The sequence below is a fragment of the Amphibalanus amphitrite genome, unplaced genomic scaffold (genome assembly GCF_019059575.1).
Source record: "Amphibalanus amphitrite isolate SeventyFive unplaced genomic scaffold, NRLGWU_Aamphi_draft 000284F_arrow, whole genome shotgun sequence".
In the NCBI taxonomy this organism is placed as follows: domain Eukaryota; kingdom Metazoa; phylum Arthropoda; class Thecostraca; order Balanomorpha; family Balanidae; genus Amphibalanus; species Amphibalanus amphitrite.
In genome coordinates this window covers 230001-255753 of record NW_024881779.1, presented here as the reverse complement: position 1 = coordinate 255753, position 25753 = coordinate 230001, and the positions used below count along the sequence as shown (strand labels likewise).

Below are 25753 nucleotides of genomic sequence, written 5' to 3'. Positions count from 1 at the left end.
TGGAACTCGATGCAGCTGGTCATCTGTCGGCTGCACTGGCGGTCGCAGCCGCTAGCAAAAGGGGGGGCCAAAGTCACACTCGCGGGACATAACATTTATCCGTCACCGGAGGGGGGGGGGGCTGATCGGCTATTTTTTTACGTCCACGAGGCGCCGCGCAGTTGGCATTACTTATGCTTCGTCCATCTCATTCTTACGTGAAATATTTAAGCTCAATTTAAGGCAAAATCACCAGTTCCATTTCCCGTCCCACGGTGCTTCCACCGGTCGGGCCACTGCACCATGACGCGGATCGGTGTAGCATAGGTATTCCAGTATACCTATTAGGTATACTGGAAGGTCAGGCACGCGGATTCATGACCTTACCACTATAAAACAATTCCGAAAAGTACAGATACCTCTTGCTTTGAACAAGCATGTGAAACCCAGAGAGCATTTTCAGACTATGACATTTACCCATATAGGTACCTAGTTGTGTGGCGGCGGGAGAGCGTAGGTACACCGACCTCTGGAGACCCCCACAGGTTCCGAGCTTTCAAAATTGGCATCTGAGGGCCGCGCGTGACTCCGCGGGGCTTCGCAACGGCTCTATTGGGGCTCACTCAACCTGCCTAGTCCTACTGCTAAAAAGACTGGCCCTGAGCCCTAAGGACTTCATCAGTCTCTGCCAGCCCCAGGACCCACACCGGCTCATGGGGTCCCGACGTCGAAATATGAGGGAATCTGCGCGGGACCATCAGGACGTAAAGTAATCTCGATCAGGACCAACGTAAGGCTGTGCCGGAGACTGCGTGAGCCCTCTGATCTTCAGAAACCCTCCCATGTATGTTTTCACGTAGAGGCCAGTTTTAGGCCCTAAGAGACCAGTACAGGGCATGCAAACTACAAAGGCCAGTAGTTTGAGACCATCAGAGACCGAGTTGGGCTCTCAGAGGCTAATGTGGGTCCTTACTCATTACAGGCCAACATGGGCCCTCAGAGGTCAGCGTGGGGCCCTAAAAGACCGGCATGAGCCGTCGTTGGACCCCAGAGGCCAGCAGAGGGCCCTCAAAGGCCAAGATGGGCCCTCCTCAGAGGCCAATGCAGGCCCTTAGAGGCCGGCATCGGGTCTTCAGCAGCCAGTGCGGGGCCCTCATTGGCACCTAAAGGTTCGTCTTGGAACACCAGAGACAGAAATAAGGCCACCAGAGACCGGTGTGAGACCCTCAGACGCCGGTTGGGGCCCCTGAGGCCGGTTAGGGCCCCTCATAGACCAGATGTGGGGCCTCAGAGGTTGATGTAGGCTCTTAGCGGTCAACGTGGGCGCTTGAACGCCACTGAAGTTCCCTCAGAGGTCAGTGTAAGACGCTCAAAGACCGGTGTGGGAGCTATATTAATAGCTGGGCGTGGGTTTTTTGAGCCTCGTGACGATCGAATAATTGCCAGGGCCCCATACACCTATATGGGGGCCCATTGGCTGTTAGCCCCCCCCCCCCCCCGCGACCGCCACTGTGTACACATTACACACATGCCTCTGAGATTACATACTAGCTCACGCAAACTCTATGCAGGCCCCGGAGGTCCCACGCCAATCCCACGAAACCAAGCCGGCATACGGCGTCACCACCGGGCTTCTGAGGTGCACAGCACCAACCCATGAGGTCTTACTTTAGTGTCTTAGAGCCAATCTCCTTTAGCAGGGCCCACCCGCCACTGCCGAAGAGGGTCTCATGCCAGCCATTGCTGGGCCTACGAGAGCCTCAAGTAAATCCACGCTGATATTCCGTGTAAGATCCGGCCATACTCGTGAACCGGTGCCAGCGACGCTGACCGCCAAATTGACAGAATGCGAAACTGAGCCCACTCATGAGTGAAATTTACGTTCTTTGATGGTGCAAGAAAGAAAATGAAACATACGAAAAGATTTTCTAGGACTTTTGTTCGATCTGAAAGGTGGGGCCAAAAGATAGTATGGCCCCACCTTTCAGCACCAAAGGGGGGGCCATGGCCCCCGTGGCCCCCCCCCCTGGGACCGCCTATGGTCGGCTGAAGGGCAGCTGCCAGTCGTCAACTCATAATGTGTCAGCTGTCAGCTGGACGCCAGCTGTCATTTGTCAGCAGTCAGCTGCACGCCAGCTCTTAGCTGTCACCGCCCATCTGCTCGCCAGCTACCAGCTGCCAGCTACATACGCACCCCCGCAAACGCCTTAAAGGTAGTGTGCCAGCTTTCCTGGACCGTATGGAGTTAATGGCCCAGATAAGGAGAACCGGATTTTTAGAACTTATCCATACCTTCAAAACTCATGGAAACGTCTTAAATTCTTCAAATTTTGAGTACCCCAGTGCGAAATTCGCCCCGACGGGTTGTCGGTCGTACCCCAACCACATTTCACACCACTATGAACAATAAATGCACACACTGAAATCGCTATTACCGATATGCTCATCCAATCAAGTTTCGATAAACCCGTTCATCATCATCTCCTGCGGTTTCGAACACGCCTGTTAGGTGGTGCGGTAGATCGCGCCCAAAGCCAGGGCCCCGATAACGTGAGGTAGCCGAGTCGGGGCAGCGTGCGCTGACCCAAGCCGGGGCCGCGCGTCCTCCCGGTGTCATGTGATAGCCCGGGGCTGCCCGCGGGGATGCGGTAGACCGCGCCCAAAGCTGCGGCCCCGGCTTGGGTCAGCGCACGCTGCCCCGACTCGGCTACCTCACGTTACCGGGGCCCTGGCTTTGGGCGCGGCTTCTGCTCATACTTTGTGGTGCGGTGGTGGTGCGTCGGGCCGCGCGCTCTGACTTCGGCCAAGAAAAATGCGTCAGCTGATCATTGTCATTTCTGCCACTTGCGTGTGGTGAAATGGGGTCATAACTTAAGAGACAGCTTTTTCATATCAATTATTTTACATAAAATCATATTTCAAACCATAAATAATGTTCGACAGCCAAATAAAAGAAACAATACCAATACAGGCTTACAGTTTAAATTCGACATTGTGTTGTCTACGATTAGACAGCTGATAACTCACTCCCGTACGTTTAGGCGAAAAAGGCACTATTCCAGGCCCATTTTTGATTTTTTTGCGATATTAGGTAAAAACAGTTCTGTTTTTCCCATTTTATTTTAAAGATTTTAAAGATTTCCCATTTTATTTTTCCTAGGATAAGAAGCTTCTAAGCTTCTTATCCTAGGAAAAATAAAATGGGAAATCTTTCAAAGGTGGCACACTACCTTTAAAGTCGGTCCTAGCGCAAGACCGCCAGCCTTGACATTTGGTCGCGACTGCCGACAGAGCGATTATGTGCTGCGGCCATCGAGCTGTCTGCGGCTGTCTAGTTTCGCCGCTCGGTCGCGTCCCGACGGCCGGCCGAGCGGCGGTCGCCGTCTGTTATGACCGTGTTGCCTCGACGCCGCCGGCCGGTCCACTGCTGGCGGCCGTCGGAGCTCCGAGCGTGGGTGGTGCACCGGCCGTGCGCGTTCCGTGCCCTGCAGTTGTTCCTTTGTGTTCTCCGAATCTGCTGCTATGCGCGGCTGACCAAGTCGTTAAAGGTAGTGTGCCAGCTTTCTTGGACCGTATGGAGTTAATGGCCCAGATAAGGAGAACCGGATTTTTAGAACTTATCCATACCTTCAAAACTCATGGAAACGTCTTAAATTCTTCAAATTTTGAGTACCCCAGTGCGAAATTCGCCCCGACGGGTTGTCGGTCGTACCCCAACCACATTTCACACCACTATGAACAATAAATGCACACACTGAAATCGCTATTACCGATATGCTCATCCAATCAAGTTTCGATAAACCCGTTCATCATCATCTCCTGCGGTTTCGAACACGCCTGTTAGGTGGCTTCTGATGCTCGTCGAGGTCGGAATTTCCAAATACGCGTGGTGCGTCGGGCCGCGCGCTCTGACTTCGGCCAAGAAAAATGCGTCAGCTGATCATTGTCATTTCTGCCACTTGCGTGTGGTGAAATGGGGTCATAACTTATAAGACGGCTTATTCATATCAATTATTTTACATAAAATCATATTTCAAACCATAAATAATGTTCGACAGCCAAATAAAAGAAACAATACAATACGGGCTTACAGTTTAAGGCTCGACATTGTGTTGTCTACGATTAGACAGCTGATAACTCATTCCCGTACGTCGTATGGTCGTAACACTATAATGACCTTTGCTTATTGTCACAAGTGCGCCGCATTCGCGATTGTTGCCCGACGCCTGTTTGCAGGTGAGCCCACTACAGTTGTTATACATATCTAAAAACCGAAAAACTTTTAGGCGAAAAAGGCACTATTCCAGGCCCATTTTTGATTTTTTTTTTTGCGATATTAGGTAAAAACAGAAGCTTCTTATCCTAGGAAAAATAAAATGGGAAATCTTTCAAAGGTGGCACACTACCTTTAATGATCGCCCCGGGGTCCGTTACCAATCAGGCACCCTACCAGTCACGCTCTAGCACACTGAGCGAATTACCCGGTGATATTTTAGGGAACTATCCGCAAAAAGAATAGGTATGTAGCAATGGCCGCAGGCTCTTACAGATTCGGATTCGTTACGCAAAGCTCCCCAGTGGGCATATCAATGTGTAGTTTGGCTCGGGTTTTTCAGCAACAGTCCGTTTCCGAGCGTTACGAAATGGGCCGGGCGCTGCGCGCGGTGCCTACTCCCACTCGGTCCGCGGAGCTATTGTTTGCTGGGATCGTTAGTCGACTGGTAATGAGATCCGCTTTCTTCCCCCATTCTCAGCGGGTCCCCGCGGCGTCGGGCGCGCGCCAATCTCGCCGCCGCCTGACGATGTAATCGGAGGCCGTGCGCTGCCGCCAGTCTCCGGTCCTCCCACTAATGGTCTTTTGATAAAGCATTTTTAATTACTTTTCATACCTCAATGCGTTTCCATTCACTTTAGATCATGCATTCTTGCTTGCCCCCTATTAGCAATGAAATAACCAACAGGTGTTCAGTTTCACAATGCACATTACACTTGGGTTTTCTCTTCTTTGGCGTCCTGCGTTCTCACGTGACGTAACCTGAATGGCGAGGGCGGAGTCACTTTCAGACACCTCGGATCCTACACACTGCTCTCCTCAGATAGGTATGAGGAATCCGGAGTCCCCAACCTGAGACAATCATATTAGTACATACATCAAGACTCAAATGAAAATAGGGTAAAATAAAAGAAAATGGTGTTAGAATGCCGGAGTTGTAGACCGGCAAAGTATGAATGGGGCTGCGCTGGCTGGAATCATTTTGCGTTCCCTACGTCTGTAAAACCGGCCATTCGCTTCCCTGTGCCACCACAGAGCCTTGTACCGTTTGTTTATAGTTCTCCCGAACCCATACACCCGCCAGTTCCATCCATTCGCCCGCTTCAAACGGAAGCGAGGCCGGGGCCGAACAGCGACGGGCGGGGGCGGCGGGGGCCGGGGCGGGGCGGGGGCGGCGGGTGACTGAAGCCCGGCACGTGGTGCCCGGCCCATTCACGGTGACGTCGCCAGCCGCAGAGTGCGTGCCCAGCGGCGGGTGGAGCGCAGCCGTCAGGGTGTGGTCGTCACTGGAGCAGCCCACAGGGCGGCGGGACGCGCGGGATCAGTCACGCAGCGGGCTCAACCCACCGCTGCTGTACCGCGCTGCCGCCCGATTGTCCCACATCGTCCCCCCCCCCCCCCTCTGTCACGATCGGGCTCCACCTCCCCTCACCCTGTTTCTCGTCCCTCCGCCCCGTCTCCGTCCCTCCTCCCTGTCCCCGTCCCTCCTCCCCACCAGCTCGAGCCAGGAGGCCATTCCGGTGCCACCTGTTTCATTCATCACTCGCTCTGGCTTCCCTTATCGGTCGTGGCGTGGGGGATTTGCAGGCCGCGTCGCTGCAGCTCTCGGCCACCGCGCTGGATGAGCCTGTCTCGACGTCCGAGCCGCCGAACCTTGCGGGTCAGCCCTGTGGTCACCTGGAGGGTCCCTGCGGTCAGATGGAGGGTCCCTGTGGTCAGCCGGAGGGTCCCTGTGGTCAGCTGGAGGGTCCCTGTGGTCAGCTGTAGGGTCCCTGTGGTCAGATGGAGGGTCCCTGTGGTCAGCCGGCGGGACTGGCGCGGTGCCGTGTATAGGGCTGGTCAGACGGTGCGGGGCGGGCTCAGTCGGGGTGTCACTGGCGGCCGGCCAGCCGAGCAGTCGGTATCCGAGCAGCGGCGTTCAACAGGTCGGGACGAGCAGTGGCCCGACCGCACCGCCCGGCCGGCGCGGCGCATTTAGTAGTAGTGCAGGTCGTAGTAGTGGCAGTAGTAGTGCAGGTCCCAATGGCGCGTGACTGAATGCTCCGATGATATTTCTACTGGTTATGGGGGCTGAGCGCTCTCTCATAGGTTTATAGAAAAGTCTTATTCAAAATATGTGTGCAGGGAAACAATGGCGAAATCATATGCTCTGTTAACCAGCCATGAAGAAGCTCGACTCAGTCATTTCACTTCTTACAAATCTCCTCCATTTTACCACGTCACGGCTCCGGCCGCGGACACTGGTGCATGAACCCACCGCGACCCCTCGAACGGCCGGTGACGTGGCGGCGGTCTGTTTTTATCCAGAGACGCGATGTGTTCATTTCACGCTCAGCGGTCACCTTGCCGCTCGTTACAGCTAGGAATCCGGACGGGCACACACTCTGCCTTATCTGCCCTGCAACCGGGCCCCGGGGTACGGTGCCGTATCACCTCACTCTCCGCTACTATTAGTATTTTTTACTATTATTTTTTTACTGCCTAGGGGCACATTCGCACTGGCGGATCCAGGCTTGCGTTTTGGGGGGGGGGGGCAACTCATGCAGGAGCCAAACCTAGGGTACCCCCAAATCCCGTTTTCTCATCGGATTTAGGCCACTTATTTTTCGTCACAGCCCTGACACTATGATTTTTTTTTAACTAAAAAGAAAAATATATAAATGGTAGCCCACCCGACCCATGCCTTTATATTACTTTGTAAACACTTACCATTGTTTTTATCGACCAGTTAAAGGGACCCTCCCACCTTAACATTAGATTTGAGCTGAGATAGCCAAAATGGGGTCCCTGGCTCACAATTACCGGTTTCGGCACGCACTCACAACATCGAGAAATGCCTTAAATCGGAAATATTGAATTTCAAAATTGCAGCATTTTGATTCAGAGGGGCTAATGCTTTTGGATACCCCTCTGAATGTGTGACGTCAGCGGAGATCTAATGATTTTTTAATATTTTACTAAAACGTTTGGTAGCATGCGGTGGTATAGGCTGCTTTGCGCGCAACAAATGCCGCACTTTCAAATAAAGTCGCTAGGAACAGCAGCGGATATCCCAAAAAGTAAACAAAAATAAAAGTCTGATCTCTTGAAAACCGGTGAATATTTTTCGATAAAAATTGGTAGATATTCGTTTTCGCCCTTTCTGAACCTAGCGACATCACTTTCATGCCAATTCATTAACTTTTTTGAAGGTGGGAGGGTCTCTTTAACCCGCTTCGAGTCAGTGCTTGGGTCCCTTTGCGGGCCGGGAGGTGGTAAAACAGCCCTGTCTAACTCGGCTCCTGGGCCACGCCCTGATTGAACTATGTTTCATTATCGTTTGGGGGAGGGGGAAAACGGGCCACTTTAGGCCTCTGGGAAGGGGGCATGGCCCTAAATGCCCCCTCCCTGGATCCGCCAGTGTAAGAAGAGACCATTGGAGCTGCAGTTGGGTACCTCAGACATCAGGGTACGCCCTCAGATGTATGTATAGGACTCGCATGGAGACCTCTTATGCCATAGTGTACTGAAAGGACCCAAAGGAGCCTGTCTATATGGGCTTCCGGAGATAGACGTGGGCCCTCAGGAGCCCGCCAGAGCCCCAATGAGGGATAAGTGAGGGATACCAAGTGCCTGCAATTGCATATTGCATAAGCCATAACGCCTTTACAAATCAATATATTATGCATCAGTGGCAGATCCAAGGGGGGCCACATGGGTCATGACCCCCTTGGTGCCCGGGGGCACCACAGGCCTGTCAGGGGCACCACCGGCCTAGTAGGGGCACCACCAGCCCGCCAGGGGCACCACAGGCCTAGCAAGGGCACCACGGGCCTGTGAGGGGCCCCACGGGCTTGTCAGGGGCACCCCAGGTCTGTCAGGGACACCAGAGACCTGCCAGGGGCGCCGCCGGCCTCGCAGGGGCACCATGGGCCTGTCAGGGACACCAGAGGCCTAGCAGGGGTACCACAGGCCTTACAGGGGCACCACCGGCCTTGCAGGAGCACCTTGGGCCTGTCAGGGGCACCACAGTCCTGTCAGGGCCCAGGGGCACCAGCGGCCTAGCAGGGGCACCACAGGCCTGCCAGGGGCACCACCGGTCTAGCAGGGGCACCATGGGCCTGTCAGGGGCCCCACCGGCCTCGCAAGGGGCACCACCGGCCTCGCAGGCATCACGGCATCACGCAGGGGCACCTTGGGCCTGTCGGGGGCATCACGGGCCTGTTGGGGGCACTTTAGGCTTGTCAGGGGCACCACAGTCCTGTCAGGTCCCGGGGGCATCAGCAGCCTAGCAGGGGCACCCTAGGCCCGCCAGAGGTACAGCCCACCGCTAAAGTAATGTAGGGTTTTACCAAACTCAACGGTTGGCTTTGACTGGCGATTGTTTAATGCGAAGTGATTGAAAAGAAGATGTCAATAGCTAAAGTTGCAGCTGCAAGGGTGACGATACATATAAGCTACATTCAAAGTTTCATTGTAGTCTGGCTAATCGTTCCTAAGCTTCAGAAGCAGAACATACCCATGACTGAAACCCCACATTACTTCTGCTGTGGACTGTACCACAGGCCTGCCAGGGTCCAGGGGCACCACAGGCCTAGCAAGGGCACCACGGGCCTGTCAGGGGCACCTCAGGCTCCCGTGCCCCCCCCTCCCCCCAGATCCGCCAGTGATGCCACACCACGCGAAACACCGCCAACTACCAGCTGCCGCGCCATAAACACGTGCCAACAACAGTCTTTTTTTAAGGTCGACTCCGCTCGCGCAACTTTTGACTGACCCTCACTGCTACTATATTGCTTCCATATTATGCTGTGGAAAGCTTTACTTCACCAAGTGGCTAAAAACCTCCATCAAGGTATATTTTCTTAGCAATTTTTCTGGCGTTTTGGGGGGGGGGGGGCAAACAGGCCACTTTAGGCCTTTGGGGGGGGGCCATGGCCCCCGTGCCCCCCCCTGGATCCGCCAGTGCACATTCGTGCATATTTTTTTTGCGTTTTATGACTTCATCTGTATTAGGTTTCACTTATGACGCTCGCCTGACTCAGTCTCGGTTGCTTGCGACGTCGTGACAAGTAATTCACGCGACCTTGGCGAGGTCACGGAGGCGGGCTGATGGCCGGCAGTTGGCACATTCTTGTTGGCCAGCCCATTCTTTCTACATTTGACGTGCAATACATTCTTGTCGAAAGGAATCAAGTGAAATTACCCCCTGCCAATTTCTTTTGGTAAATTCTGGTAATGCCCAGTAAGTCCTCGAACTTAACAGGGTGCACGGAAGTGCCCCACCCCATGCACGAATGTGCCCCATACCTGGAGCAGTTTCGTGCAAACGTTCAAAGTTATTAAAAGTTTTTTTTTTTAATAGAAGCGATACTTTTATAGGATAACTTTTAAAGAAGAAAAATATATGTAATAGTTCCTTTCCATACGACAATTGACAATTTTTCCAATTGCACCAACCAAAGAACAAATATATGGATTTATCCACTTATTGCACGAATGTACCCCACTCTCCCCTAAATTTATTTACCCATTTTCCTCAGGTTATCCCCTCGAACGTTCAGTTATACCAGATGTGATCAAATAGTGAATATTTTTTACTAGTACATAAATGTATCTACTCATGTACCTACAGTACAATCACGGGGCACACATTCATTTTGTTTCCACTGTCGCATTATAACGAACCAACGTTAACTGTTCCATGACCTTTTTCAGAGTTATTTCGTGACGGACTACGACCCGACGATTGAAGATTCGTACACAAAACAGTGCGTCATCGATGACGTGGTCGCAAAGCTCGACAGTAAGTAATACTGCACCGTGCGCCGAGACTGACCCCCCCCCCCCCCCCCAACTCCCCCCGGCCTGTGACTGTCCGGGTTCGGCTCTGTTCGTCACCCCACGATGGCTGATGTCATTGGGGCATTATACCTATGACGTCATTGTGCGGTTTGATGACGTCAATGGAGTGTCGTGGCCGTGTCGTGTTGACGTGTACTGTCGAAGGGAAATGGTTGATCATCGATAGGCGATCAGTAGGTTACAGCTGCAAGAGAGAAAAAACCGAGACAGATAACGGTATCCGATTTGAATTAATCTAAAGCGCCACAATTGCTGCAGCTCAACTCCCCGTAATTTTGACGACGTGACGAAAAGTCCTGTTGGTAGGTATTCTCCTGGGTATCGTTTTATCCATACAGGCCTGGTAAGGCCCAATCTCCTAATAATAGCCGTTTTCACGACGGCCATCTGGTACACATCTGGTGTACATTTGGTGCAGATCAGGTGCAGATTTGGTAAAATCAGGTTCAGTGTGTCTCTTAAGTCTTAGTAGCTATCAGCTAAGGTTGCACTAATTGCTTATATGCCTGCTTTGTCATATTATCAGAGAGTATCATCGATGAAAACATTGAAATAAATTCATAAAATACTTACTGTAAAAGAGATTAGGTGGGTGCAGATTTGGTTAAATTAGGTGCACTCGCCGGATAGCCCGTCGTGAAAACGGCCAAAGTCGATATAACATTAGCCCCATGACATTGTATGGAAATGTGGCTTTGTTATCCTAAACGTAACCATAAGAGACCAAACAATGCATTTCGGAAAGAGACGCCTCTGCCGGAATATACCTAGATAGTTGGCTCCTCAGCGGCGAGCGTCCTGCCGCGAGGGCCACGCCCGGAACCACGGTACAGCCTACCTTTAGCCGCCCGACCCTGGCGCCATCTATGGAGAGAAACGAACACTTTAGAGCTGCGGCACAGCCTACCTTCAGGCGCCTGACCCTGGCGCCATCTTTGGAGGGAAACTAGCATTATTGGGGCGCGGCACTGCGGCACAGCCTACTTTCAGGCGTTCGTCTCTAGCGCCATCTATGGAGGGAAGGAAGTAAATGCTTTCGGCGTAGGTAACGCAAAGCGACGGGCAATGCGTAACGGAAATCAATGCTTATTTCTGGAGACTAGGATAGTGTCAGATACAGATACAGATACAGACTTTTATTAAGGTCATCCATGGTAAGTCATGGCTATTAGGACCTCTCGTCACGGTTTTAAAAATGATACATGGGTAACATCACATGCAATCTCACAGAACATTCACTCGCACACGAACAAGTCAGTCAGGCGCTAAATCTACCAGGTGACGCTTCAGATGACGTCCAAACCGCGACGCGGGGAGTTCGATGAGGTCTCGCGGCAGACCATTGTACCGGGTCGGCCCACGGCAGGCAAAGCGGCGACGGCCCATCTCCGTCCTGGACCGGGGGACTGACAACAGTCCATCCTGCCGCGTCGTGCGGTCGGCCGCCGCACGGGCCTCCGCGACAGTGGACAGCCCAGCCGCCAGCTGTTCCGGCTCGCCAGACCGGAGCACGCGGTGCAGCACGCAGAGAGTGTGGTATGATGCTATGCCCTCCGCGCTGAGCCAGCCCAGTCTTTGAAGTAGGTCGGAAACGTGGTCGTATTTCCTACGACCGAAAATGATTTTTGCCGAGTAATTTATAATCTTTTGAATGCGAGAGAGGTTGCTTTTTTTGCCATTTCCGTATACCGAAATACAGTAGCGAATTTGAGAGAAGACTAGGGCGTTGATCAGCGCGGAGAGCACGGCCGTGGGCAGGTGCCCCCTAAGATGCGACAGACCAGTCAAAACTCCAAAGCAGCGCTGAGTGATGATGGAAACATGACGGTCCCAGCTCAGGGTGCTGTCAAAGTACAAACCGAGATTTTTTGTTTCTGGCACAGGGGTCAAAATGTGATCGCGGAATGTTACAGTTACGTTGTTTAAAGTGCGCAAATTTTGACGGCTACCCAACAGCATCATTTGAGTTTTGGAGGCATTTACTTTCAGTCCGTTAGCTCTGAACCAGGAATCAAGAGATAGGAGAACGCTTTCCATGCGGCCGACGAGTAGTGTCAAAATCTTCAACTACTGCATTTGCCATTTATATCGCAACAAGTCTTTAGCGAGTGTCAAAGATGATACCCGTGCTAGGTATATTTTTATTTCTAAAAAAAAAAACAGCTGGAAAATAGGCCGAGCAGATTTATCCATTTATGCCGCTGAGTTTGTTTTAATCCAGCCCAGGTAATAACACCCGCAGCTGAGACTGTCCTGCTCTGAACCGTCCGGGGTCCCGGAATGTGGCATTTGCCGGCGGCGCGGCGGTCGGGCCCCGGCGGGGCTCCGGGCCGACCGGTCGGTCTGGGACATCGCGCCGCCACCTTCTGGGAACGGTGACACCACTGGCCGCCGTTAGGTGCCGGTGTGCCGTGAAGGGCCGGCCGCCGCCGCAGCGACCGTTAGTACGTCTCCTGTACCGCGCCTGGGTGTACTGACGAGGCCGGACTGGGTGGGCGGACATATATGTACACGAGCGGGCCACCGAAATGGCCGGCACTGCTAGATGAGTGCAGAATTTCCGGAATATGTACATATGTACACGTGTCAGATGGTAATGGGCAGATCTATTTCCAAATTTTAGCGCACGCAAAGGAGATATTGCTGATTTCACGTTAAGTTAAGAGTCAATTCAAGTTAAGAGTCAAATGAAAGTGGCTACAGGCTAACTGCTAAGGCACCTTATGCAGCACCCGCAGTGCGCTGCCCTCCCATCCGGCGGCGGTGGCGGCGCTACGCACGGTTCGTGGCCTCCGGTGCGTTCGTCTTCCGTCACACACCGAGTCCCATCCGTCTGAGTGATGGATGACGGCCCGTACGGACGGCGCAGATGGATGACGGACCGTACGGGTGGCTGATCGCCCCCCCCCCCCCTCCCCGTCGCCTGTGCGGCATCGCCATTCGGAAAATGAGATCAAACGGCACCAGACGGCTGACCGACTGGCGACTGGCCTAATGTTATTAGATTGCGAGAGATAGGTACCGAAATTAAAATTGATTTATTGAGAGTGGTGTTTTTGTAACTTTTGCAGTTATGAATTTATGAATTGCGCCAACCGGCTTCCGCTTATCAAAGCAGGGCACGATGTCCAATTTGGCACGATCAGTCAACCAACGCCAATAATCTGCGCACACCTGGTCGATTCCATCAATCTTCTCTTGGTCTCTCTCCCTCCCTCCCTCCCTCCCTCTCTCTCTCTCTCTCCCCTCTCTCTCTCTCTCCCTCCCTCTCTCTCTCTCCCTCCCTCCCTCTCTCTCTCTCTCTCTCTCTCTCTCTCTCTCTCTCTCTCTCTCTCTCTCTCTCTCTCTCTCTCTCCCTCCCTCCCTCCCCGCCCAGGACCAGCAGTGGTTTGATCTGAGCCGCTCGGGGCGTGTCTGCCGTTCTCGCCCCGCGGCGCCGCCCGCTGTTCCGCGCCGTACACCAGTCAGCTGAGCTCGCCCCTGGGTCGGGCGTGCACCCGCCGTGCACGGCGTGCACCAAATAAGGCCGGCGGCGGCCGCTGAGCGCGGATCGCGCCGGGTCCGCCGGCCATGTAGGGCGTCCGATCGGCAGGCGGGGACTCGGACCGCGCCGGCAGCGACCCCGGCGCGGCTCCGGCAGCCGGCAGATGGGCTACCGGGCATTGGCGGCGATCGGGCCCGAATTTGGTCAGAGGTATCGGCGTCTGTGTGAGATGTGACTCACAGGTCCGGCTTTTGTGTGAGATGTGACTCACACGACGGCTCGCAGGACGGCTCACAGGATGGGTAGGCGAGAGTTGGGCGTACAGTCGGCTCTCTAGCTGGCTGTCAGAGGTCTGCGCTGTGAGGGAGGTGAACTGCCATAATTTAGGAAATTAAACAGCAATCAATGCCTTATTAATTTTGCTTTTTCTCCCGTATGTTCCGTGTTCTGTTCTGAGGGTGTTGTGCTCTGTTCTGTCTGTGCTCTGGTCCCTGTGGTTTGTTTCGACGCTCGCGTTTCTGAGGGTCCTCTGCCCTGTCTGTCTTTGTTGTGACCAGTTCTAAGCGTTCTGATCTGTTACAGTTTTGGACACGGCCGGTCAGGAGGAGTTCAGCGCCATGCGCGAGCAGTACATGCGCTCCGGCGAGGGCTTTCTGCTCGTATTCAGCGTCGACAACCGGTCCAGTTTCGACGAGATCTACAAGTACCACCGGCAGATCCTGAGGGTCAAGGACCGCGACGAGTTCCCCATGCTCATGGTGGGCAACAAGTGCGACCTGGAGCACCAGCGGACGGTGAGTCAATGCCGACACAGTATGGCCCGTGACATCTATCTGGTCTCCAGTGCAAGTGGTTCGGGATTTAACCGTGAGTCTGGGATCCCTGGTGAATTCCGGATGCCTGCGAGAACGGCTGCTCGGCAGCGTGCCCTGGATCACGTTGTTTTTGTGTTGAGCCGATGTTTAACGGCTGTAGTAAGCACGGGCGGCTTACTACAGTTCGCTGAACGGGTTAAAGAGGAACTTTCTTGGGTAAAACCCGTCTGAACCGAGGCGTCGTCTCGCCATGGGAATCCTCTCAGCTGCGCACTCCTCTCCCGGCGATGTGACGCTTCTGACCGTCTCACAGGGGTTGGGTCTTGACTAGTGAGTTGACTTGGGTCCAAGGGGCGACTAGGGTGGGAAGGCAGCCTGGATCCCTCAGATACGGCACACAAATCACGGCAGTGAGCCGCCGCCACTGGACTACGACGGCTGGTGGCGGGCTCTAGAGTTGGAGGACTTCTGTTCTGACGATATTATCATTTTATGTAAGTTCTTGTTGTTCTGGCTGCCATTTATGGAACCACAAGCTGGGCGGCCGTTCCTTCGCTGTCGTGTGGGCCGATAATTACCTTTCACGAGCGGTGTCTGTGTGGGAGGGAATGGCACGAGCGGACGGCGCCCCGGCTGGCCGGGCCGCTGGTTAGGTGCCGTTTTTAGGCCAGGACCCGGTCGGCCGCCCCTCAGACAATGGCCGATTGAATGGAAATGGCCGCCGGTCGGCCGCGGAGCCGTCCCACGGCTCATGAGCCGTCAGACGGCGCAGCAGGGACTTTCACTTTCTCCGGTGCTGCGCGCCGCGCATACTGAGCTGTCCGTCATCCGACACGGCGTGCCCTCGCCGCCCGCCGGTGGCACCGATCGAACACTGCTGCATGGAATGATAAATGGGTCCGTCTTACTTCCTCGGCCACTGCCAGTGGGTGACTTCTAGCAATGTCATTGACCAACGCGGCGCGTTCCTCCGCAGTTTGCTTACTCTGCTCAGTGACCACGCTGGTTTGCACTTACCTCCCTTTATCCGCTTCTTATGAAAACCCACCTTTCTCAGCGCGTTCCCTCGTGTCTCAGAAGTAACTCGCCTGATCGCTGGTCAGCTGCCTAATTTCCTCGCTCCAAAAAGCACTCTCTGTCGACCATGCGTCTTTCGAAGCGTGCAGAACTGGTCCCCGAAGACCGGCGGCCGCCCAGACCTGGCACGGGGTCTACGTGACGGACCCGCCCTGGCAACAGGCCCCCGGGACATGTGGGCGTGTCCTCCCCCTGCCACCGGGGAGGGGTCGCTGTGCGGGCGGCCGCAGAGCAGCAATCGGCGGCGCGGTGGCGGGCGGCCGCCGGTATGACCTGATGACCTTTCCCTGTTTACTGAGCGGCCCGCCGGCGGCGGCGGCAGCCGGCCAGGGTATGGGGGCTGCGCGGCCGATGCGGGCGCCTTTCTCCGGGTGCGGACGGTGTGATCTGCAGGCAGGGCATTACTCTGGCTCGGCCACACGGATCAGCGCTGCCGACCGCTGCGGCTGCACGGCGCGGCGGGCGGTGGAGCCCGCTCCAAGGAACGTGAGGCCCACAGGTCAAACAGAGCCTCATGATAACAGTCATCCCGCTATCAAGTAAACCCCTAAATGGACATTGGACAAACATACGTTGAGCACCTTTCGGCCCTTTGAAAAATGCCGACCGCTCCCGTTTGACACCCGCCAATGCCGCTCCCGTCTGACACCGGCCACTGTGCTCGCTCCCGTCTGACACACCGGTCACTGCCGCTTCTGTATGACACCGGCCACTGGTGCCTCTGCAGCTCCCGTCTGACACACCGGCCTCTGCCGCTTCCGTCTGACACCTGCCACTGCCGCCCCCGTCTGACACATTGGCCACTGCCGTTCCCGTCTGACACCGGCCTCTGCCGTTCCCGTCTGATACATTGGCCACTGCCGCTCTCGTCTGACCCACCTGCCACTGCCGTTCCCGTCTGACACCGGCCACTGCTACCGCCGCCGTCTGATACATTGGCCACTGTTGCTCCCGTCTGGTCTGACCCACCTGCCTCTGCCGTTCCCGTCTGACACCGGCCTCTGCTGCCGCCGCCGTCTGACACATTGGCCGCCGCTGGCGCTCTGCCGGACCGCGCGTTATTACGCGATTTGTATCCATTTATCTGTCCGGCCGAGTCGAAACACGGCCGGCCGGCCGCTGGCGGCGCCCGCAGCCCACCGCCGAGCACCGATCGGCCAGGGAACCTGGGCGTAAACGGTATCACGCTTACATGTGATAAATTGGGACGGATCGTGGACATTTTATAAATCGGTGGGGTCTTCGTTGATCGGAGCAATTCCTATGAATTACACTTGGCTCAAAGAAGTCTGCGCGCTGGACTGTGGACGCCCGAAGGTGGGCGGTAGACGACGGGCAGTGTATAACAATGGACGACAGGCGGTAGACGTGGCCGATAGTGGACGATCGACGAGCAGACTACAAATGACAAATTCTGCAGAGGTCAGCGTGTGGTTCGTGAGACCGACCCAGAGCCACTGTGTGGCCCAGTGGACAGTGTCCGGTCCCAGCTCTGCGGACCGCCGAGGGTTCGGTATCAGCAGCGTCCACCGGGGGCGGCACAGCAGCGTCCACCGGGGAGCGGCACAGCAGCGTCCACCGGGAGCGGCACTGGCCGCGGTCGGGCGCCGCCTGCCCGGACCCCACCGTCGGAGCTCCGAGCGGCCGGCCGCCGCACCAGCGCCATGAGTCAGCCTCTAAAATTATAACTCGGTCAAGATCGGCCGTCTCGGCCAGTGCTCTGGCCCGGGCGGCGGGGGCGGGAGGGGATCGGGGGGGAGGAGGAGTGGGGGCACAGGGGGCTGGAGCGGAGCGGCGGCCCAGAAAACGGACGGACGATTGGGAGAGGTCAGGTCAGCTGACTGACCCGCCTCGCCCGGCTGAGATCCCTCGATGATGCCTACAGCTGTCGTGCCCAAACGCCGGCCAGTATCGGTGGCTGTTTCCCATGGCTGGAGCCGGGGTTCGGGTGAATCGGACCGGCCCCGCTGCCGATGCGGAGGAGGGGAGGGCGTGGCTGGTTTGGCGGGTAGCGGAACTGCCTGGCGCCGAGCCAGGAGGTCTGCAGGCGATCTGGTGATGTCGGACGTCTGTGCAAGCCTTTTCTGCAGCGAGTAGATCAGCGAATAGGAACAGCCTAAAGTAAGCTCTTCAGTTCAAGGCTGCTCTTGTTGCCAATGTTTCAGTTCAAAGAAATTTTGGGGAAAATATCAGATCCAGACCCAGCCGGCAGTTACACACTTATCATAGTTAGACGGCACGTTAGCACGGGCAGACCAATATGGTCTTAGTGTAGGTAAGCAATGCGGCACAGCATTCGCACAGGCGCGCGAACCATCTAGCGACAAAAAGAAGTACCAACTTCTATCACCCAACTAATTACCATGCATTACGGCCGGCTTTTTATTCTTTTGGAAGAAAATTTGCATTCACCGGCACAGTACACACAGTCTCAGAGTAGCGGATATACTTAATAAAATATTATATCCTATACATACAGGACATGCAGGATCTCGTTATTATTCCGTGACTGCTGCCTATTCAGCGCCATCAACCGGCTGAGAATCCCTATAGTTCGCGACACTCTCCTGGCTCACATTGAGCGTGTATGTGCCATTGTGCAAGGCTGACAAGTCAGCGGGCTTCCCAGTGCTCTCCACTGAAAGCTGAGCGGTCACCGGCGAGACTGGACTCGGCCTCTTTGAACTGGGCGCAGCGCCCGAGGGCGGCTGTCTGTGAGCACTGGTCCGTACACCGTCTCGGGCGGCTCTCGTCGGAGAGGACGAGGGCCCTCTCTCCCCACCGGCCGTGCAACCCAGCCGTGCGGGCCGGCATTGACTCCATTGAAATGCATTGAGCCGGTTTGCGCCACTGCTCACTGCTCAGCGGCGACTGGGAGGGATGACATGTGCGGGCCCGCAGGCTGGCGAGCCAGTAGCCAGCTGTGGTAACCACGGGCTGCCGGCCGCCGAGCCAGTAACCAGCCGCGGTAACCATGGGCTGCCGGCGGCTCCCGGTCTATGGAACCCGTAACCAGCCGCGGTAACCACGGACAGCGCCGCCTGCCCTATGGAGTCGTGAACACTAAAATGGAGCACCAATTCACCCGTTTCGAGTCGCTTTGAGGGACACCTGGACAGCAGCGACACATTTATAGGGCGTTATACGCTTTGAGCACGACCTCGACCTCAACAAGTAGTGTAGTACCTAGGTATGTATGTGGCCCTTCAGACCACATCCGATAGCCCCAGGGACGGACCTCATAAACAGAGTCCCCGGGTGGCCGCGCGCGTTCTGTGAGTGGTTGGTAAATCGGTCCCTGGGGAGCGGGAAGCTGTGAAGTGAACAAGTACAAACATAAATAAATAAATAAATAAATAAATATCTATTTCGTGGTGGTCTAACTGAACGGAGCTGGCCACTTTGACCGGAAACCGACTAATTAAACAACCGTTTGTACTGTGGTCTGACCTCTGCTCTGGCTACCATCTGTCATGTGTGACCTCACGGTAACCCGTGACCTCTCTCTCTCTCTGACCTCTGACCTCTGCGGCAGGTGACCACTGAGGAGGCGCAGCACGTGGCGCGCAACCTCAAGATCCCGTACGTCGAGTGTTCGGCCAAGCTGCGAATGAACGTCGACGACAGCTTCTACGAGCTGGTGCGGCTAATACGCAAGTTCCAGGCCTCCGAGCGGCCGCCCATGCCGCCGGCCGCGCGCAAAAAGAAGAGCAAGTGCTCAGTGCTCTGAGAGAGGCCGCCGCGGGCGCCCACGATATTAGGACCGAGATCTGGCCAGCGTCGCGCCCTGGCGGTGGGCGGCGGCCAGTGCGCCGCGCCGCGCCGCCGGCGCCGACTGGACTGAGACTGACAGACTGCGAGAGTGACTGGGACTAGGACTGGTGTCTGGAGCGGTGGAGCTAACACAGCAGTGCGGAGCGCGCCGTGTGCGTGTGAGAGGGAGCGGCGCGCCGGCCGCCGGCCACCCGCGCCCGTGATCGGCACTGATTGTGGTAACGAGACGTGCGCTCCAAGCGGACCCTGCAGCGGGGTCAGCGAACCTCAGCCGAAGGCGACTCATCAGAGTCGCCGGTACCATCGTGGCCAGGTCCCGAGTCACCCCGGCCCGGCAGGAGTCACCACCCGAGTCAGCGGCGCCGGCACCTCGGACGACTCGGACTCGGCTCGGCCCGTATCACAGACACGCCGGCGCCCCGGCGCGCCCGTTTCACCAGCGGGGAAGGGCCCAGCGCCAGCCCCGCCAAATATGGGCGGCGCCCGGCCGGAGCCGGACGGACGCTGGTAGTGCGCGCCGCGCGCGCCCCGCCCGACCTCCGTCGACAATACACTGCCACTGCGAGCGCGCTCTGCGAGTTGGGCCGCCGCGTCGCCCGTCCGCCGGCCATGGCGACAGAACGTGGGACGGCAGTGCGGCCCGTGCCGACCGGCAGCCGACGGGCCTGAAACATGGCTGGTGTCACGTGACGTGACGTGACGTGGCGGGCCCGCCCCGCTGTGTGACGGCGAGCAGTCACGTGACGTCACTCGCCGGCCGCGCTACCTCTGCACACTCTGTGCTGTGCTGTTACGTGCTCGCGGCAGACGGTGCATGGAAAACGAGTTTTCGGTGCGGAGACTAGAATCTAACACGCGTTATCATCCAGTGCATCAAGTGCTAGACATGGCCACTGGTCGAGTGCCACAGTCATCAGTTCACGCCTTTCAATGTGACATTCTCGCCTGCCGCGTGCCCTTTGCAGCTGTCCAATCGAGCATGTCGAGTCATGATCAGACGTGTGCTGTTTTTCATCTAATTCACCTCTTGGGAGGAACGCGAGAGCCCTGATCAGAACGAGTGATAAATGTTATAACGGCTCCGCTGTGTTCGGAGGTGGTTTCCGTCTTCCGGTGACCCATTTGCACAGCAGGCCGGTACATCAGTCCCCTGTATGAACGTCGGTCGATATAAACACCTCGCCTAACCCACCGGCGTTATTCGGACGGAGCCGGCCTGCCGCCCGGCCGAAACTGGGCCACAGGTCACCTCTGCAGGCTCCACCGAGCCATAGCCGCTGCCGCCGGAATGTGGCGCGGCCGGCACCGACTGACGCGCTGCAGCTGGGACCCGAATCACTACACAGGGATCGCTCAGGGCGACGTGGGGGAAGGCCCGAAAAGGGACTGCGATGAAGGACACTGCGAAGGATGCTACAAGAAGTCACGCACAATCACCCGCAGTGTTGGTATGTCAGCTGCGGTGGACAGCGGACGGGACGGGAGCGGAGGTCTGCGCTGGTCCGGCCGGCCGCGGCCGCCCCGAAAGGCAGCCGCTTGGCCGACCAGGCTATGCTAATGCCGCGTAGCCGATCGGTCTATGCATAATTCCCCAGTAGCGCCCAGTACGGGACACGTGTGCGGCGGCCCGGGCGCTCAGCCCAGGCCGCCGCGCGTTCTGACGAAACAGCTAGTGCGAAATACTGCACCAGCACTCGCCGGTGTCTTTCGCCGGTAAATCGACTTCACAGCCGGAGCGGCTCAGCGTCCTCGTACCGGTCCAACACTATCACTGACTAACACTGCCACTGCCACCGACCCAAAACGGACACCGACCCAGGGCGGACACCGACCCAAAACGGACACCGACCCAGGGCGGACACCGACCCAAAACGGACACCGACCCAGGGCGGACACCGAATCAATACTGCCACTTCTGTAGACCCAAAAGCGAACAACGACCCAATACTGCAACTGACACAGGCATTAACCCAAGGTGAACACCGGCCCGGCACTGCCACCGCTACAGACCCAAAACGGATACCGACCCCGCACTGCCACTGCCGCCGGCCCAAAGCGAACACCGACCCAGTAGCGTCGCTGCTGCCGACCCAATGAGGGTACCGGCCCAGCCCAGCCCCAGTTGGACCGGCCCACAGCTCTGCCAACTCCGCCGTCACGGTCAGATGGGATGTGTATTTGCACGAGGCCGCGGCCGGCTGCGGTGCATGTGGGTGCCGCTGCACCAGGCGGTCCACGCCTACAGACAGCCCCTCTCCGCGCGGCCACAGCCTACAGATGCTCAGCAGTCGACACGATACTCGACAACACCTCGAGATGATCTCCACAGCGCTCTCACACACACTGGGTACAAAAGCCGCCCCCTCCTCCCCCCCCCGCACCGTCGCCACCGTGAACCGACCATGGCTCGGCGCGGTAACCACAGCTCTGCCGGAGTCCGGCACACAGCGGGGCGGGCAAAGGATACCGGTCCGTTCCCTCAGCGCGCTGAGGGCGTCCTCCGCCACACGCCCCCTGGCAGGGCGACACTGGGCGCCGCGGGAGACCAGATGGGGTGAGCCGCCGCACCGGCAGGTCGCCGCAGAGCCCTCGAGACGGGCGGCGTCCGCCACCGCCGGACGACACGGGACCGAGGCGTGGAGACGAGCTGACGGCGCGTCCGGGCCCCGTCCAACGGCACAGATAGACCAGAGCAGCTGATATCCCCCTCAGTACCGCGCCCGCTTCAGAATGTTGGGTCGCCAGTTGATCGGGTGGCTCTCCTCCGTCTGAAATGTGGGACATGCGGTCAGCCACTGACTGCCAGCGGGCACAGGACACACGTGTGGTGTTAACGCGAGGGGTAGACCGGGGGGTAACAGCAGAGACTGCCACAGGTACACGTACATCCCGGGACGCGTACAAAACATACACCGCTCGGACAGTGACAGGGGCGAGGGATGATAACGGGGACGGTAGCAGGGACGGGGCGTCACCACGGACAGACCACGCCACCCAGAGTCCCAGCCACCAGCGATCAAACCGCTCCCTAAACACAGCGACCAGCTGGCTCCCTGACCGCGGACAATCCGCAATGACGCCAGAGGATCCCGGGCAGCCACACCGCCGGCCCGCCGACCCCCGGCCGGGAGCTGCTCACGGAGAAATAGCGCGCGCCGCCGACTGCGGACCGATTTAGACCGTTTAATTTCCCCCGATCCCGGCCGAGACGGGCGGTAGGAGCCGGCGACTCGGCTCACCGACTGCGGCCGTCGTCTCCAGCTGATTCCACCAGTAATAGCACCGGGACAAGTTTGGAACGGTGTAAAAAGCACCGCCACAGACAGAAGACAATGGGATACCGCTCGGGTCTTGGTAAAAACGGAGACAAAGGTACGTCATCGGACGGAGGCGGCGGCGGTCGCAATGTCTGCAGAGTTGCGGCCGAACAAAATGATCTGTAATTCAAATGAATTTTGACCAGCGACCCCCGAGGAAGTCGTAGCTCTGAGAAGCATTGCTGACCGAGCCAGCCGTGGTTCGGTAGCGACAAAAGTGATCGAGGTAGTGGGATTAGTCAGACACTGCCGACCCAAAATAGACTTCGACCTCAGAAACCCGATACAAAGAAAAGCCAACGTTAGCACCGTCCATTACGCTTTATCCGAGCATTCCACAGACATTGGTTAACTCCCGGTGGGTACTGGGTATTGGACACGGTTGAGGTGCAGTAGGCGGTGTAGAAGACGGGGAAGGTTGAGACGGGACCATTTTTGTAATGGTATCGGGAACACGAACGCCTCGTCAGTTTCAGTAGGATTTTTTCCCCATTAGACCCTAAATCACTACTACATGGCTTGAAGAAACATGGAACTGACCGCTTTATAAACCACTGCCCACCCCCCGCGGTTGCCACCCAAGTTGTTGAACTCACGGCGGTGTCGTCCTCCCTGTAGAGTTTGATGGTTTTGTCTCCGTCACAGGAGATGAGCCGCGTGCCCGAGTGGTCGAAACCGAGCGCGAACACGCCCGCCTCCGAGTCCAGAGAGCCCGGCTGCACGGGCGGCTGCATGCGCTGGAAGTTGTAGCCGGTGCGCCAGTCCCAGAAGTGGAGAGTGCCATTGTCGCCGCCAGAGACCATCACGCCGTCACCTGGAGGGGAGGGGGGGAGGGGGTCACCAAAACTCACTGGGCAGCGCCGGGTGACCGGTGGCGGTCTCATATCGGCCTCAGACAGCTGACGAGGGAACAGACGGGATAGAGCGCAATCACTGCATCGCATTTTACAATTCATCGAGTCGGCGGGCGTCTGAGACGAGGAGCCTAATAAACAGGTCCACTCAGAGCCTAACCAACAGCAGATGATGACAAAATAATAATGTGACGATAGCAAACGTTTCCAACAGCAACACCAATACCGCTGTGCACATTGCTGGTGCTACAACGCCATCTCAAGCACGTACTGCGATAATATGTCCGTCACCGTCCCTTCCGGACCCACTCACTGTTGATGGCCAGACAGTTGAGTATGGAGTTGTGTCCGGTCAGGTTCTGCACGAACTTGCCCTCGGGGCAGCGCCACTGTTTGATGTTGTCCGGGGATGCGGAGGCGAACATGTACCTGCCAACGTCCGTGTGAGCATTCATACATACACACAGAACTGGTTCAAAAAATCACCGCAGAAACATCCGCAGATACCTTCAATTCTTGCTTACCAAGTATGTGCTGTTAATAACTATTAACTACTACGAATGTTTTCATACAAATTCATTACAACAACAACAACGCCGCTTTACTCTAAAATAGCATTTGTTCAGCCGACAACCATAAGATGAGGAGTGAGCCAGCTGTCCATCACTGAACCCGGAGACCAGCTGAGTTTTATACACCAGCGGCGGCGCTGAGCGCCCGAGTCCGCGCACTCACAACTTGGGGTGGAGCGCCACGGCGCGCACCGACTTCTTGTGGTTGGTGAGCGTGGCCATGGACTTTCCGGCGGCCAGGTCCCACAGCCGGATCGTCGAGTCGTGGCTGCCCGTGATGATCTGACCGGGACGGTGTCAGACGGTCAGACAGGCACGACATGGAGTCAGATACAGCCGTACAGCAGTCAGACGGTCAGACAGGCACGACACAGGGCGTCAGACGGTCAGACAGGCACGACATGGAGTCAGATACAGGTACAGCAGTCAGACGGTCAGACAGGCACGACACAGGGCGTCAGACGGTCAGACAGGCACGACATGGAGTCAGATACAGGTACAGCAGTCAGACGGTCAGACAGGCACGACACAGGGCGTCAGACGGTCAGACAGGCACGACGGCATGACAAGGGGCGTCCACGAGTCACAGGTAGGTACGACACGAAGCTCCAGGATGGTCCAGGACTGTTGGAACAGGTGTGGGCGGGGACTGGCAGGGGTTTGGGTCGGGTCGGCTCGGCTCGGCTCGGGCCGGCCGGTGACTGACCTGCGGGTCGGGTCGGGTCGGGTCGGCTCGGGCCGGCCGGTGACTGACCTGCGGGTCGGGTCGGGCCGGCCGGTGACTGACCTGCGGGTCGGGCCGGGTCGGCTCGGCTCGGGCCGGCCGGTGACTGACCTGCGGGTCGGGTCGGGCCGGCCGGTGACTGACCTGCGGGTCGGTGGCCTGGCTCGGGCCGGCCGGTGACTGACCTGCGGGTCGGGTCGGGCCGGCCGGTGACTGACCTGCGGGTCGGGCCGGCCGGTGACTGACCTGCGGGTCGGGCCGGCCGGTGACTGACCTGCGGGTCGGGTCGGGCCGGCCGGTGACTGACCTGCGGGTCGGGCCGGCCGGTGGCTGACCTGCGGGTCGGGTCGGCTCGGCTCGGCTCGGGCCGGCCGGTGACTGACCTGCGGGTCGGTGGCCTGGCACACCACCGACGCCACTGTGTTGGTGTGCCCAGCCAGCGTGTGCACGGCCGCCTTGGTGCGGATGTCCCAGACGCGCGCCACAGAGTCGCGGCCGGCCGTCACTAGCACGTCGATGGTCGGGTGCAGCGCCAGCGCGTAGCACGCCGACAGGTGGCCGTGGTAGTGGCGGATCACCTGCGGGGAAAGGGGGGGGGGCGGTCAGACCAGCTAGCATGCTAGATAAAACATAGAAAGCCAAATGCATGTTAAATAGCATATCACGTATAGCGTTAGGCAATGCCAAACTATAGTAATACTGTTTTTTATCCTTGTTGACAAGGAATACACCGCATCCCCGTGCACTCGGACGAACCCCCCCCCCCCCCCCCTGTCGTCATTCCGCCGTCCGAGCCGGAGCCCACCGAACCAACCCATTCCACCGGAGCCGGCCGGCGGCTTACCTTGTTGTACTCGAGGTCCCAGCACTTGACCTGCTTGTCCTCGCCGCACGAGAAGAGGTAGGGCTGCCGCTTGCTGACGGCCAGTCCTCGGACGGTGCTGACGTGGCCCGTCAGCGACAGCTTCAGCTTACCGCTGGCCAGGTCGAATATCTGCCCGGGGAGCAGTTCAGTCACACGGACGGTGCGGTATGGGCCG

The 25753-nt window shown here is 57.2% G+C and overlaps 2 protein-coding genes across 3 annotated transcripts in view; one reads left to right on the top strand and one right to left on the bottom strand.

Moving 5' to 3' along the window:
* LOC122387368 (ras-like protein 2) overlaps positions 1–20437 on the top strand; it is a 32379-nt gene extending 11942 nt beyond the window's left edge. Inside the window, exons 2-4 of the mRNA XM_043377497.1 lie at positions 9950–10037; positions 14163–14374; positions 19008–20437. Of these exons, the coding sequence (XP_043233432.1) occupies positions 9950–10037; positions 14163–14374; positions 19008–19202 (495 nt within the window). The 3' untranslated portion in view covers positions 19203–20437. The remainder of the gene's footprint in view (positions 1–9949; positions 10038–14162; positions 14375–19007) is intronic.
* A 964-nt stretch (positions 20438–21401) lies between these two features.
* Positions 21402–25753, bottom strand: part of LOC122387366 (pleiotropic regulator 1-like) — a 7641-nt gene continuing 3289 nt past the window's right edge. For both annotated transcript variants that reach the window (XM_043377495.1, XM_043377494.1), the window contains 6 exons: positions 25558–25707; positions 25097–25291; positions 24153–24271; positions 23731–23846; positions 23160–23377; positions 21402–22014 (listed from right to left, as the gene is read on the bottom strand). In XM_043377495.1, the coding sequence (XP_043233430.1) occupies positions 21955–22014; positions 23160–23377; positions 23731–23846; positions 24153–24271; positions 25097–25291; positions 25558–25707 (858 nt within the window). In that variant the 3' untranslated portion in view covers positions 21402–21954. The remainder of the gene's footprint in view (positions 22015–23159; positions 23378–23730; positions 23847–24152; positions 24272–25096; positions 25292–25557; positions 25708–25753) is intronic.